At 46.8% G+C, this 13,380-nt stretch overlaps 1 protein-coding gene across 12 annotated transcripts in view; it reads right to left on the minus strand.

Moving 5' to 3' along the window:
• smarca4a (SWI/SNF related BAF chromatin remodeling complex subunit ATPase 4a) overlaps positions 1 to 13,380 on the minus strand; it is a 131,412-nt gene that overhangs the window by 51,501 nt on the left and 66,531 nt on the right. For all 12 annotated transcript variants that reach the window (XR_011354268.1, XM_069927237.1, XM_069927246.1 and 9 more), the window contains 5 exons: positions 13,144 to 13,210; positions 12,931 to 13,041; positions 11,024 to 11,266; positions 8,698 to 8,811; positions 1,584 to 1,691 (listed from right to left, as the gene is read on the minus strand). Coding sequence is in view for 11 of the 12 variants with exons in the window: in XM_069927237.1 (XP_069783338.1) it covers positions 1,584 to 1,691; positions 8,698 to 8,811; positions 11,024 to 11,266; positions 12,931 to 13,041; positions 13,144 to 13,210 (643 nt within the window). In the remaining variant the exon portion in view is untranslated. The remainder of the gene's footprint in view (positions 1 to 1,583; positions 1,692 to 8,697; positions 8,812 to 11,023; positions 11,267 to 12,930; positions 13,042 to 13,143; positions 13,211 to 13,380) is intronic.

Genomic DNA, 13,380 nt, shown 5'->3' on the forward strand with positions numbered 1-13,380 from the left:
TAAATTTGCAAACTGTAAGAGCACTTAACCTTCACCATGACCAGACCCCACATGGAAACGATTTCGTCAACAGAGGGAAATGCCACATTCAGCTCATCTAGTTTGTCCTCTCTACTCACCGTCTCCTCACTCCTCCTGCCTTTTTCTAATTTCCTTCACCCTCTTTGCTTGTCTCAGTTGGTTTACCTCTGTGTTTGTGACTTTCCCAAATAACACATGCCCTGATTTTAAATTATTATTTTCTTTTCAAAACCTCCCCCCACAATGGCCTCATCTCCCACCTTTCCTTTATGACCTTCTCCAGCCTATCAAATTCTCACACCACACCGGGCCACCTTCCCTTCTGTTATCCCTCCCTCGATCTCCCTGGCATTTTCCTTCCCCTTTTCCTTTAACCCTTTGGACTTCAATAAGCACATAAACTCTGTGTCCGTTTTCTGGGGCTGGTTTTATACACGACCACCAGTTTGTAATGTGGTTTACCCACAAATCCAGTATATATTATGAAAAGTTAAAAATGGCCAGAGTCCAAAGGGTTAAGCCTTCATAAACTTTAACTAACAATTCATTCAGCTGCCCCAATGTACCTCATTAATGCTGTCAAATCACAAAATCACAAGATAAAGGAACAGAAGCAGCCCACTAGGCCCATCGGATCTGTTCCATAAATCTGCACTAAGCTACTCTACATTAGTTCCAATTTCCGGCCTTTTCCTCATATCCCTTGATGCCCTCACTAATGAGGTACTTGTCTATTTCTTATTTAAATACTCCCAGTGATCTCACTTCCAATGCTGTATGCGGCAGTGAGTTCCACAGATCCACGACCCTCTGGCTAAAGAAGTTCTTCCTAATCTCTGTTTTTTATGAATAGCCTCTAATTTTCAGACTATGATCCCTTGTCCTCGATTCATACACCAAGGGAAACATCTTACCCGCATCCACCCGATCTAAACCTTTCAAAAATCAAAGTTCTCCCTGTCGTTATGGTTGGTTCATGACTTTGACCTTCCTAGTCACACGGTCGATTTAAAACTGTTAACCACCCTCTCCCATAAATATCTGACCCTTATTAACTGGCACGGTTAGTGAAGCGATTAGCACAAAGCTATTACAACTCCAGCAACCCGGGTTCGCATCCCACGCTGTTAGGAGTCTGTACATTCTCCCTGCGCCTGCGTAGGATTCCTCCTGCTGCTACGGTTTAACTTGGGTATTTGGGCAGCATGGGCTCGGCGGGAGGGGGGGGGAGGCGGAAGAGGGGAAGAGGGCCTGTTACCGTGCTGTTTCTCTAAAAACAGACTCCCTCAGTCGTGGGAGAAATCAACCGAATGCCCCAATGTAAGAGAATGTCACACGTCACATGCCGACCAAAGCCACAGAGAGCCAGGGCTAACCCTCTCCCGATGGAGGTGACTCAGGACAAATGAGAGTTTGCCAGACACAGCCGAGACACACAAGGAGGCCACGCTGGGAGGCGAACGAATGTTATCACACAAAAGAGTAAAAACAATGAATAACTACCAGTCACTGAACCCTGGGGAGGGGGTCAGTGTCAGCAGACAACAGGATTGTTTCCAAACCTTCTTGTCCTTCTCCGAACCGTCGGTCAGCAGTACTCCCTTGGCCTGCATGTGACGGTACAGCACCCTCTGCAAGGCTGACATGTCGCATTTAATGACGTACTCCACCTGCAAGGGAACAAAGCCACACTTCAACGGGTGCTGTAGTATCCCCCACCCCAGTACTTGCTCACCTACCACCATTCCAATGACTACCTTGCCTTTCACCTCTCCAGGGAAAGCTTTTCCCTGGGGCAAGAGTAGCAAACACCGGAGCACATCTGTACAAGGTGACAGGAGGAAAGTTTCACTGAGATGCCAGGGAGAGGTTCTTTTTAAAAGGAGTAGTGGGTGCTGGGGATGATGGTGGAAACTACAGGAACATTTAAAAGAGTCTTAGACATGTGGATTCAAGAAAAGTAGTGTTCCAGGTGTGAGGCAGAGAAGGTTTATAACATAACATAACAATTACAGCACGGAAACAGGCCATTAGGCCCTTCTAGTCCGCACCGAACCAAACACCCCTTTCTAATCCCACCTCCCTGCACAATGCCCATAACCCTCCAACTTCTTCTCATCCATATACCTGTCCAACCTTTTCTTAAATAATACAATTGACTCCGCCGCCACTATTTCTCCCGGAAGATCATTCCACACAGCTACCACTCTCTGAGTAAAGAAGTTCCCCCTCATGTTACCTCTAAACCTCTGCCCCTAATTCTTAACTCATGTCCTCTTGTTTTAAATTTTCCTCCTCTTAACGGAAATAGTCTATCCACATCCATTCTGTCTATCCCTTTCATAATCTTAAATACTTCTATCAAATCCCCTCTCAACCTTCTACGCTCCAAAGAATAAAGACCCAATCTGTCCAATCTCTCCCCATACTCCAGATGCTTAAACCCAGGCAACATTCTGGTAAACCTTCTCTGCACTCTCTCCACTCTGTTTATATCCTTCCTATAATTAGGCGACCAGAACTGCACACAGAACCCCAAATTAGGCCGCACCAACGTCTTATACAATCTCAACATCACCTCCCAACTCCTATATTCCATGCAATGATTGATAAAGGCCAGCATACTAAAAGCCTTCTTCACCACCCTATTCACGTGAGTTTCTATCTTCAGGGAACGATGTACCGTCACTCCTAAATCTTTCTGCTCTTCTGTATTTCTCAATGCTCTCCCATTTACTACGTATGTCCTATTCTGATTCTTCTTACCAAAATGAAGCACCTCACACTTATCAGCATTAAATTCCATCTGCCATTTTTCAGCCCACTTTTCTAAGCAGCCCAAATCCCTCTGCAATCCTTGAAAACCTTCTTCATTATCCACTATTCCACCTATCTTAGTATCGTCTGCATATTTACTAATCCAATTCACCACCCCATCATCTAGATCATTAATATATATAACGAACAACAATGGGCCCAATACAGATCCTTGAGGCACACCACTGGTCACCGGCCTCCAACCTGACAGACAATTATCCACTACCACTCTCTGGCCTCTCCCTTTCAGCCAATGTTCAATCCATTTGACTATCTCAAAATTTATACCTAAAGACTGCACCTTCCTAACTAACCTTCCATGTGGTACCTTATCGAAGGCCTTACTGAAGTCCATATAGACAACATCCACTGCGCTACCCTCATCCACATTCCTAGTCACCTCTTCAAAAAATTCAATCAGATTGGTCAAACATGACCTTCCTCCCACAAATCCATGTTGAGTGCTCCTGATCAGACCCTGTCTATCCAGATGTTTATAAGTACTATCTCTAAGAATTTTCTCCATTAATTTACCTACCACAGACGTCAAACTTACAGGCCGATAGTTGCCAGGCTTCCTCCTTGAACCCTTTTTAAATAACGGAACCACATGCGCAATGCGCCAATCCTCCGGCACTGTTAGGTCTGCTTTGTTCATGAATGAGTGAGACAAACACCAGACTGAGTCGAAATCAGGGTTCTTTGTTCTTTATTACCGGATTGTAACATTTGCAACTAACCATGTTAGTCGGAGAATGCATTCTGCCGTTATCAGCAAAATGGTGATTTTTTATACCCTTGGATACGTGCTTAGAACATCATCATATCATTACTTGTCCAATGACTAAAACTGTTGCTATCCTTTCCCTGCTAGCTTCCTGCCTCTCAATCCATCAATGTCTCTCTTATCTTGTAAGTACAAGGATGCATTCACATCTTGTTACAGCCCTGTACAGGGTAACTCCTTACACATTCCCATCTCATGATGTTTTACCTTACACTCCTTGAACCCTTTTTAAATAACGGAACCACATGCGCAATGCGCCAATCCTCCGGCACTATCCCCATATCTAATGACATTTGAAAAATTACCGCCAGAGCCTCTGCTATTTCCTCCTTCACTTCTCTCAATGTCCTGGGGAAGATCCTGTCTGGTCCCGGAGACTTATCCACCTTTATATTCTTCAAAAGCCTTAAAACTACACCTTTTGTAATCTCTATATTCCCCATATTTACCCAATTTGCTTTTTTTATCCCACATCTCCCAATATCCTTCTCCTTAGTGAATACCGAAGAAAAGAAACTGTTCAATATCTCCCCCATTTCTCTAGGTTCCACACACAGTTTTCCACTCTGATTTTCTAAGGGACCAATTTTGTCTCTAGCTTTCCTCTTACCATTAACATATTTGTAGAACTCTTTTGGATTAGTTTTCACTCTGCTTGCCATAGTTTTCTCGTACCTTCTTTTAGCTTTCCTAATTCCTCTCTTAAGATTCCTCTTACATTCAATGTATCTTTCAAACATCTCCTTAACTCCATGCTTCTTATATCTAATGTACGCCTCCCTTTTTCTTTGAACCAAGTTTCCAATATTCCTTGAAAACCACGGCTCTCTCAAACCTTTTGCCCCTCCTTTTAACCTAACAGGAACATAAAGCTTTTGCACTCTCAAAATCTGATCTTTAAAAGACTTCCATCTCTCTACTACATCCTGCCCATAAAACAAATTGTCCCAATGCACACCCTGCAAGTCCTTTCGCATCTCCTCAAATCTAGCTTTTCCCCAATCAAAAACCTCAATCCTTGGCCCTGATTTCTCTCTTTCCATAATGACATTGAAGCTGATGGCATTATGATCACTGGACCCGAAGTGCTCGCCAACACTAACCTCCGTCACTTGACCCATCCCATTTGCCAACAGTAGATCTAACGCTGCTCCTTCTCTGGTCGGCACCTCTACATATTGTTGTAAAAAACTATCTTGCACACATTTCACAAACTCTAACCCATCCATTCCTTTCACAGAATGTGTTTCCCAATCTATATGTGGAAAATTAAAATCTCCCATAATTACAAATATCTACTATCTCCCTACAGATTTGCTCCTCTAGGTCTCGGTCCCCTCCGGGTGGTCTATAATACACCCCTACAAGTGTAACCTCTCCTTTCCTACTCCTCAGTTCCACTCAAATAGCCTCCGTGGATGTGCCCTCTAATCTATCCTTCCTAGGCACCGCTGTAATATTTTCCCTGACAAGCAATGCAACCCCACCTCCTCTTGCCCCTCCGACTCTATCACACCTAAAACAACGAAACCCAGGGATATTCAGTTGCCAATCACATCCCTCCTGCAACCATGTCTCACTAATCGCTACCACATCATACTTCCAAGTATCAATCCACACCTTCAGCTCATCCACCTTTTTTACAATACTCCTGGCATTAAAATATATGAATTTCAGGGATTTCCCATTTTTTAATCCCTGTTTTCCCTCATCTTTAAGAACAACATTATTTACTTTTCCTGACAATTGCCCTTCATCTTCTTCCAGAGCATTTCCCTTCTCTATCACCTGCCCATCCATATTCAAATACTTACTACAAACTTTCATTGTTTGCATTCTAACCTTCTCCTTACTGCTCTGTACTATTTTGTTCCCTCCCCCAACCATTCTAGTTTAAAGGATCCTGAGTAGCCCTAGCAAATACCTCTGCCAGGATTCTGGTCCCCCTGGGATTTAAGTGTAACCCGTCCTTACTGTACAGGTCACATCTTCCCCAAAAAAGGTCCCAGTTATCCAGAAACTTAAAACCCTGCCCCTTACTCCACCCCTTCAGCCACGTGTTAATCCTCCACCTCATTCTATTTCTATTCACACTTATTTACAAACTTTTTCTTTCCACTCAAGTAATCCGTATGCCATAGGTGCTCTGTGATTAGTAAGGGATTTCTTGTACATTCTCTCCGTGTCTGCATGGGATTCCTCCCACCATTGGAAATGTATTGGGGGTTGCAGGTCAATTGGGTGTTATTGGGCAGAAAGTGTCTATATGTCTAAAATTTAATGCTGTGGACTGAAGGGCCTGGACTGTGCTCTGATATTTGATGTTTGAAATCAAGTGTACGCACACATGGTACCAGCATGCCATCACACTGGGAGTAAGAAAATGCATGAATACAGAATCATGGAGCATGGAAACAGAGTCTTCTGCCCATCATGTTCTATTCCAATCCCTAAGCAGCAGGGCTGAAGTGCATGCTTTCGCGAGCTGCAAGGGCCAGTCTACCCTCTCAGCCAACAGGAAATGATCTAGTTGCACTTAAAGAACAAGGGACCTTTCCTGACCTCCCGGCAACCCTGTTACACAGCGCCAGCGACCCAGGTTCGAAACCCGCTCTGACTGTAAGGAGTTTGTACATACTCCCCGTGTCTGCATGGGTTTCCTCCAAAATGTATGAGGTTTGTAGATTAATTGGGGTATTTGGGTGGCATTGGCTTGTGGGCCGGAAGGGCCTGTTGCTCCGCTGTATGTCTAAATGAATTAAAAAAAATAAATTAAATGAAACTAACCGGATCTTTCTGTCTGTACGAGTTCCTTCACTCATTACTGGGATATCAACATACAATGCAAGCAATGTCACCACACCCTGCAAACACGAGAGTTTATCTCAGTATGGGCTGGTATTCTGACTCATCAGAGATCAGCCCATGATCAGGTGGGATCACATATTGGTCTTCCGCAAAGCTCAGATGGTGGCCCAGCCCCAACCAGCTCTCTCCTGGACCACTCTGCCCCCTTGGTTTTCTCATGGGACACATCCTCTGGGAGAGGGCAGGTGAGGCCCAGTCTTGCAGTCACCTCACTGCCTCAGCAACCTGGTACCTTTGTGGAGACTGCAAGTTCTCCCAGCGGCCACTTGGTTTCCACCGGCTGCTCTCGCATGGGAGGTAAACTGGCCCAGTCAGCAAACAAAACTAAATCCTCTGCTGGAGGAACTCAGCAGGTGGGGCAGGGAGGGCGGGAAGAATTGTCATTGTTTTGGGTTGAAACCCTGCATCATGGTTAGTGGAGGTTAGCATGACACCATTACCACACCAGCAATCTGGGTCTGAATCCAGTGCTGTCTGTACAGAGTTTGCATGTTCTCCCTGTGTCCTGCGTGGGTTTCCTCCAGGTGCTCTGGTTACCACCCACCCTCCAAAAAATTTACTGTGGTTATAGGTTAATTGGTATGGGCTCATGGGCTGGAAGGCCTGTTACCGTTCTGTACATTTAATTTAAATTTATTCAGTCCTGCTGGGGAATTACAGTCCAGTTAATGATCTAGAATTTGAAAAGACGTGATCATTAGTAATGATGTCAAACACGAAAGATTTCAGACGCTGTAATTGTCGCAAGAACACAGAAATGCTGGAGAAATTTAGGGAAGCACAGTTAGCGTAGCGGTTTGCGCAACGCCTTTATAGTGCCAGCGATTGAGACTGGAGTTTGTTCTTTCTTCCCATGTCTGCATGGGTTTCCCCGGGGGCGTAGGTTAATGGGGTGTCAGTTGGGCAGCGTGAACTCGTGGGCTGAAATATCCTGTACGGTGCTGTATGTTTAAATTATATATTTAAAAAAATTAAACCCCTTGTCTCACAAGCATCCATCGGAGGTAAAGATATAAACCTGACATTTTGGGCTTTAAGGTATGAGGGTTATTTGAAGAAGGGCTCAGGCTCAAAACGTCGGTGATATATCTTTACCTCCTATGGCTGCTGCAAGACTGGCTGAGTTCCTCCTGCACCTTCATTCATAATGATTACCAGATTATTATAGAAGCCCATCTTCAAAAAAATCTGTCAGCCTTATTTAGTCCAGCCTGTATGTGACTCCAGACCAACTAGTGGTCAATTCAAGGGCGAAACATGATAGGCTGCAGATGCTGTGATTGTAGTAAACACACCGAACTGCTGGAGGAACTCAGCTGGTCTATAGGAGACAAAGATACGTTGCCGAAGGGCCTGAGCCCTTCTTCAAGGTTAAATCAGAAAAGATAGAAGCAGAAAGTCTCAGAATTCAAACCATGGGGGAGGAATCCAGACCAACAAAAGGTGTTGATTGGGAGGGGGGGGGGTGGGTGGTGGTTTAATGAAAGCAGCAGAAGTCAATAGTAATGCTATCTGGTTGAAAGGTACCCACAGACGGAAGATGAGGTGTTGTTCCTCCAATTTACAGGTGGTCTCAGAATGGCAGTGCATGAGGCCATGGACAGATGTATCAGCAAGGGAATGGGATGAAGAATTGAAATGGGAGGCCACTGGGAGATCCACGCCATTGTGATGGACAGAGCCGAGGGCAAACGGATGGGCAGTAAATGCTGGACTTGTCAATGATGCTCACATCTCGAAAAATTAACAAGTAAAAGAAACACTGATGGATGTTTTGTCGTGGCCCAATTCTTGCGCGAGTAGGGCTGGTCGCCGTGGGTGACGCGTCCATGGCGATGCTCGGGAAATGCGGGGGCCGGAATGGGCGGAGCAGGAAGAGTAGTGGTTCACACGCATGCGTGGGTCTTGGAGGGAGGAGAGAAACTGTGCATCATGGTCACTTGCTGGTCTAGAGCGAATTAAAGGTGGGGGTGGTGGGGAAGACTTCTGGGAAGAAGGTTGGTTGATGCTGATAAATAAAATGTGGACAGATTTTGTACTGAAGGCAGCTGCATGTGTCCTCGCCATTGTTTGTGTGGTTTGCATCCAGCAGTCACTACAGGAACACGAGTCCACTCTCCCTTCCCTCTCACCAAGGCACCAAGAAGCACAATCTCATCAGTCCTTCCAACCCACTGCTCCAGCACTGCAGAAGAGCTCGTTACCTTCTCAGGAAGCTGTGCCTCCACTTCCTTCTTCAATCGACGCAAAAGGAAGGGGCGGAGGACCTTGTGCAATCGTCGGATGATCAGAATGGTCTCCTCTTCGTTCAGATCCACCTGCGTTGTATCGACAGACAGAGAGACCTTTGACACAGTGAAGGAAGCCCAACTCGCATTCGAAAAGGGACGCAGAGGAGACGGCAGGACGGAGCAAAAACAATCTGCTTAAGGAACAGCATCAGCGGGAGGGAAAGAACGTTTGGGGCCTGAACTCCTTGTTAAGTCTTGACAAAGAGCTCCAGCCAGAAATGGTGACAGCGTTTTCTTTCCCACTGTCCCTGCTCGATCAATCAAGCAGAGTGCATTCAGAGAAGGAGCACTATTTTTTAAATACACCTGCCTCATTCAAAAACATTTGGTGCATTTCCAACAGAATGCTTCAATGCACCTTTCAGCCAATGTCATGCTTTTGAAATGTAATCAGTGCATAAGACCAATAATCTGTTCGGACAGGGGGACGTTTGATTGAAGGATCAATATTGGTTTGTACGCTGGAGACAGGGACAGACTTTGCCTGTCCACATGAGAGGGAAATTCTGGCCTTTCTCTCCAAGAGTGCAGCACTCTCTCTGAAACTGAAAGTTATGTTCAAGTGCGCCCAGAAAGGGGCATGAAGCCACAGCAATGTTGCTTGGATTTCAGAATCTCATCTACTGAGCCAAGGAGCGATGACTCAGACACCAGCCGACAGTGGAGAAGTGAACTCTGCTCCAAAAGCTAAACCAGGAAAGGACTACCTGCATCCAGAGGAAGGGGAACAAACGTTCGGATATTGTATCCATGTTTAGAAATCCTTAAACAGCAAGTTTCCCCTCTCTGTCCAGCCGTTAAAGGATTAAGGGGGGGGGGGAAAACAAAGTTCAGGTGCTGGGACAGGAGCTGCTCTCCTCATCAACAGTACAGCAACACATTCTACGTCTAAGGTGTCTGATTCCCTTCCTCAACCACCGTCTGTTGCTTCCACTATCCCCACAAGTTCTCAATCATCAATACTGTCTGAATAAAAGTTTTCCTCAAATCTGTTGCCCAGAATTGGCACTTGAACCATCCAATCAGGGAGCGGCTTCTTTCCTCTGTTTCCCCCTCTCTTAGCCATGGCCTTTCCCACCTTCATCAGATCTCCCCTCAACCTTCTTTGCTTCAAGGGGAACAACCCCAGCTCCCCATTCTAATGCTGATTTTGAAATCCCTCATCCCTGGAACTTTTAGCAAATCCCTTCTGAGAGAGGTCCTTGGGATCCAAATCCATAGATCCCTCAAGGTTGTAGGGCAGGTTGATAGGATAGTTAAGAAGGCCCATTATTCAAGGAATTGAGTTCAGGAGTTGAGAGGTCATGTTGGAACTCTACAAATCTCTGTGGAGACCATTATGGGAAGATGCGCAAGCTGTGGAGAGGGTCCAGAGGGGATTTATCAGGATATGGCCTGGACTGGGAAATAAGTCTTATGAAGCAAGGTTAGCAGAGCTGGGACTTTTCTCTTTGGAGCAAAAAGGATGAGAGGAGACCCGATAGAGGTTGACAAGAATCTGAGAGGCTTAGGTCAAGTAGACAGCAGCAGCTTTTCCCCAGGATGGGAACAGCAAACACTGAGAGCAGTGGGTGCCTGGAATGCATTGCAAGGATGGTGGAGGATGAACATTAGGGATTCTGAGAAAGGCATGTGGATGAAAGAAAGAGGCAGGGAAGGCTTTTTGGAGGACTATACAAGTTGGCACGATATCAAGGGCCGAAAGGCCTGTACTTTGCTGTGATATTCTATTTTTTTTAAAACTTAGAAATTATGGTTTTCCAACCTTCCAGTGTAGCCGTTCACACACGAGCGACCAAGACTCGAAATATCTGGTCCTTAACGTGATTTTACATTGAATACCGGAAGTGCGGTAAGTAAAGAGGCGAGACTTGTAACTACGTGGGCTATTCATTAACCTAATGTGGCAGGCTGCCTGCAGTTCAGTTTAGACTGCAGGCAACCTGCAAAATTGTCTAGGGCTGCCACAGGAAAAATTTTGGAATGGGAATGACTCACTCAATTCCGTTCCGATCTTTTTACTCAGCAAAAATTTCCCATTATGCTGCGGCTGTGTTAAAACCACACATCCTTCTTAAAGTGTGACGACCAGAAGCAGATGCAAATGAAATGAAAATCTGAATCAACCAGGTCCAGATAGGAGAACACCTTTGAGGGATGCTAACTCTGAGACTGTCTCCCACACAACACCCCTTCCTGCGCTCCCCTCCCACACCCCCCCCCACCCCCCATGACCCACCTTCTCCCCCGTCATGGCGAACGGGGCATTGAACCACTGTTCAAATGTGTTGCAGCTTTTGAAAATGGTGGGCAGCAGGAAGTTGAGGAGCGCCCACAGCTCGGGCAGCTTGTTCTGCAGGGGAGTGCCGGTCAGCAGGAGGCGGCGTGGAGCCACGTAATGGGTGTTCAGGACCTGTGTCAGTTTACAGTGATGGTTCTTCATCCGGTGACCCTCGTCCACAATCATGTACTTCCAACGGATCTGAGAGGAGGAAAAAACACTCCTCTAAAATATACTCCAACTCTGATAATCCACAGGCTCGGGGCTGCACTGGCAGATATTCTAAACCAGCAGATATTATGGCTGTTACTACCCCATTCCACTTTTAATTAATTTAATTACAGGTATGCGCCACTTAACGTCCACAATGAGTTCTATGAAATTGGACATTATGCGATGTGGACGTTGTGCAAACACCACATTATATACTTAGTAAAGCTATATGGCATACTGTAGTGTACCTGTAAACTTTTTATTTGTAAGTAGGGATCAGTGTGGGGACCGACTCGGGGCCTTGGGGAGAGAGCAGGGCAGTGGGATCAGTGTGGGAACCAATATGGGGCTGTGGACAGAGAGCAAGGCAGTGGGATCAGTGTGGGGACCGACATGGGCCTGTGGGAGAGAGCGGACAGTGGGATCATTGTGGGGACTGACATGGGGCTATGGGAGAGAGCGTGACAGTGGAATCAGTGTAGGGACTGACCCAGGGCTGTGTGGAGAGCTCTGGGCAATGGGATCAGTGTGGGGACTGACCCAGGGCTGTGGGGAGAGCGCAGGACAGTGGGATTAATCCATGGCTGTGGGGAGAGAGCAGGGCAGTGGGGACTGACATAGGGCTGTGGAAGAGAGCGGGGCAGTGGGATCAGCATGGGGACTGCGGACTGACACATGGCTGGGGGGGAGAGAGGAAGACAGTGGAATCAGTATGAGGACTGATCCAGGGCTGTGGGGAGAGCGCGGGACAGTGGGAATAGTTGGGATTGATCCAGGGCTGTGGGGGAGAGAGTGGGGCAGTGGGATCAGTGTGGGGATTGACACGGGGCTGTGGGGAGAGAATGGGGCAGTGGAATCAGAGTGGGGACTGAGACTGGGCTGTGGGGAGGGAACGGGGCAGTGGGATCAGTATGGGGACTGACCCAGGGCTGTGGGGAGAGCACGGGGCAGTGGGTTCAGAGTGGGCATAGAGTATACAATTTCCTCTAGCTAGCGATTGCTATTTCTAAATTGCTGCGGACTTGCTCGCGGTAACTGAATAATTATGGGTGCTGTCCGATTGGACATTAAGCGGCACACACTGTATCTTGTTATGCACTTGTAATAATATGTTTGGCAGTGTTTTAATACCTTGCTGAGGGTAAAGGGAGGGTGGAAAATAACATTTCCAGGCTGCAGGGACACACTGAGGCTTGGTGAGGGTGCTGTGGGGAAGGACCACAATCCAGGGAATAGAGGGCTAACATATGGCAGCAGAAAGCAGGGGAACACTCCCATTTGAGAAGAAGAAGCAGAGGTGACAACATGTGGTGTCACAGTGGCAGACCCGTGAGGGGCTCTGCGTCTGAAGAACACACAGGTGGCGGCGGGCTATTGGCAACTCAAGGCAAGGAACCTGCACAGGCTGCGGGCAACTGTGGTCGAGGGACTCACACTAGACTGGAGACGGGCTGAAAGGGTATCCGAACCGGGAATGCGAGAGGATGCCAAAAGCACTGAATGCTTCCTTATTGAATCAGGGAAAAGCTCACACATTAACGGATAAAGTGGAGGATGTGAATGGAGACATGCACCATGATACCCAGCATGAGTCCTGGTCACCAACAGGAGGTTGAGGGGAATAACAAACTCTTCCAAGAAAAAACACTTACCTTGGCGAGAACGTGCTTGTCCTTGATTATGTATTCGTAGGTGGTGAGTAAGACATTGAACTTCCCACTTCTGAGCAATGGAACGAAGGCCCTTCGGGCGGCAGGTGAGCCCTGGCCAAGGGAAGGAAAGAGGACAAAGTCATCTCCACCTCCCCAAACAAAGACCAGCTCAGAACACCGGCACGCAGAGAGGCGAAGCAGAAGGTGGATTACCTTGTAAGAGATGCGTGATACAGATGGTGCCCACTTATCGAACTCATAGGCCCAGTTTGAGAGAGTTCTGTAAAAATAACCAGGGTCATGATTGGAGGTTTACATCACAGTACAGGACTCACTGCCTTCTAAATGGGTGGCACGGTTAGCACGACACGACTGCAGCGCCCTGTCTTCAACAGAGGCACAGAAAGGGTAGAGACCTTCCATCAGTGGGCATTGAGAGGCTGAGAGTGA

This window comes from Narcine bancroftii, chromosome 3, assembly GCF_036971445.1.
Source record: "Narcine bancroftii isolate sNarBan1 chromosome 3, sNarBan1.hap1, whole genome shotgun sequence".
Classification (NCBI taxonomy): domain Eukaryota; kingdom Metazoa; phylum Chordata; class Chondrichthyes; order Torpediniformes; family Narcinidae; genus Narcine; species Narcine bancroftii.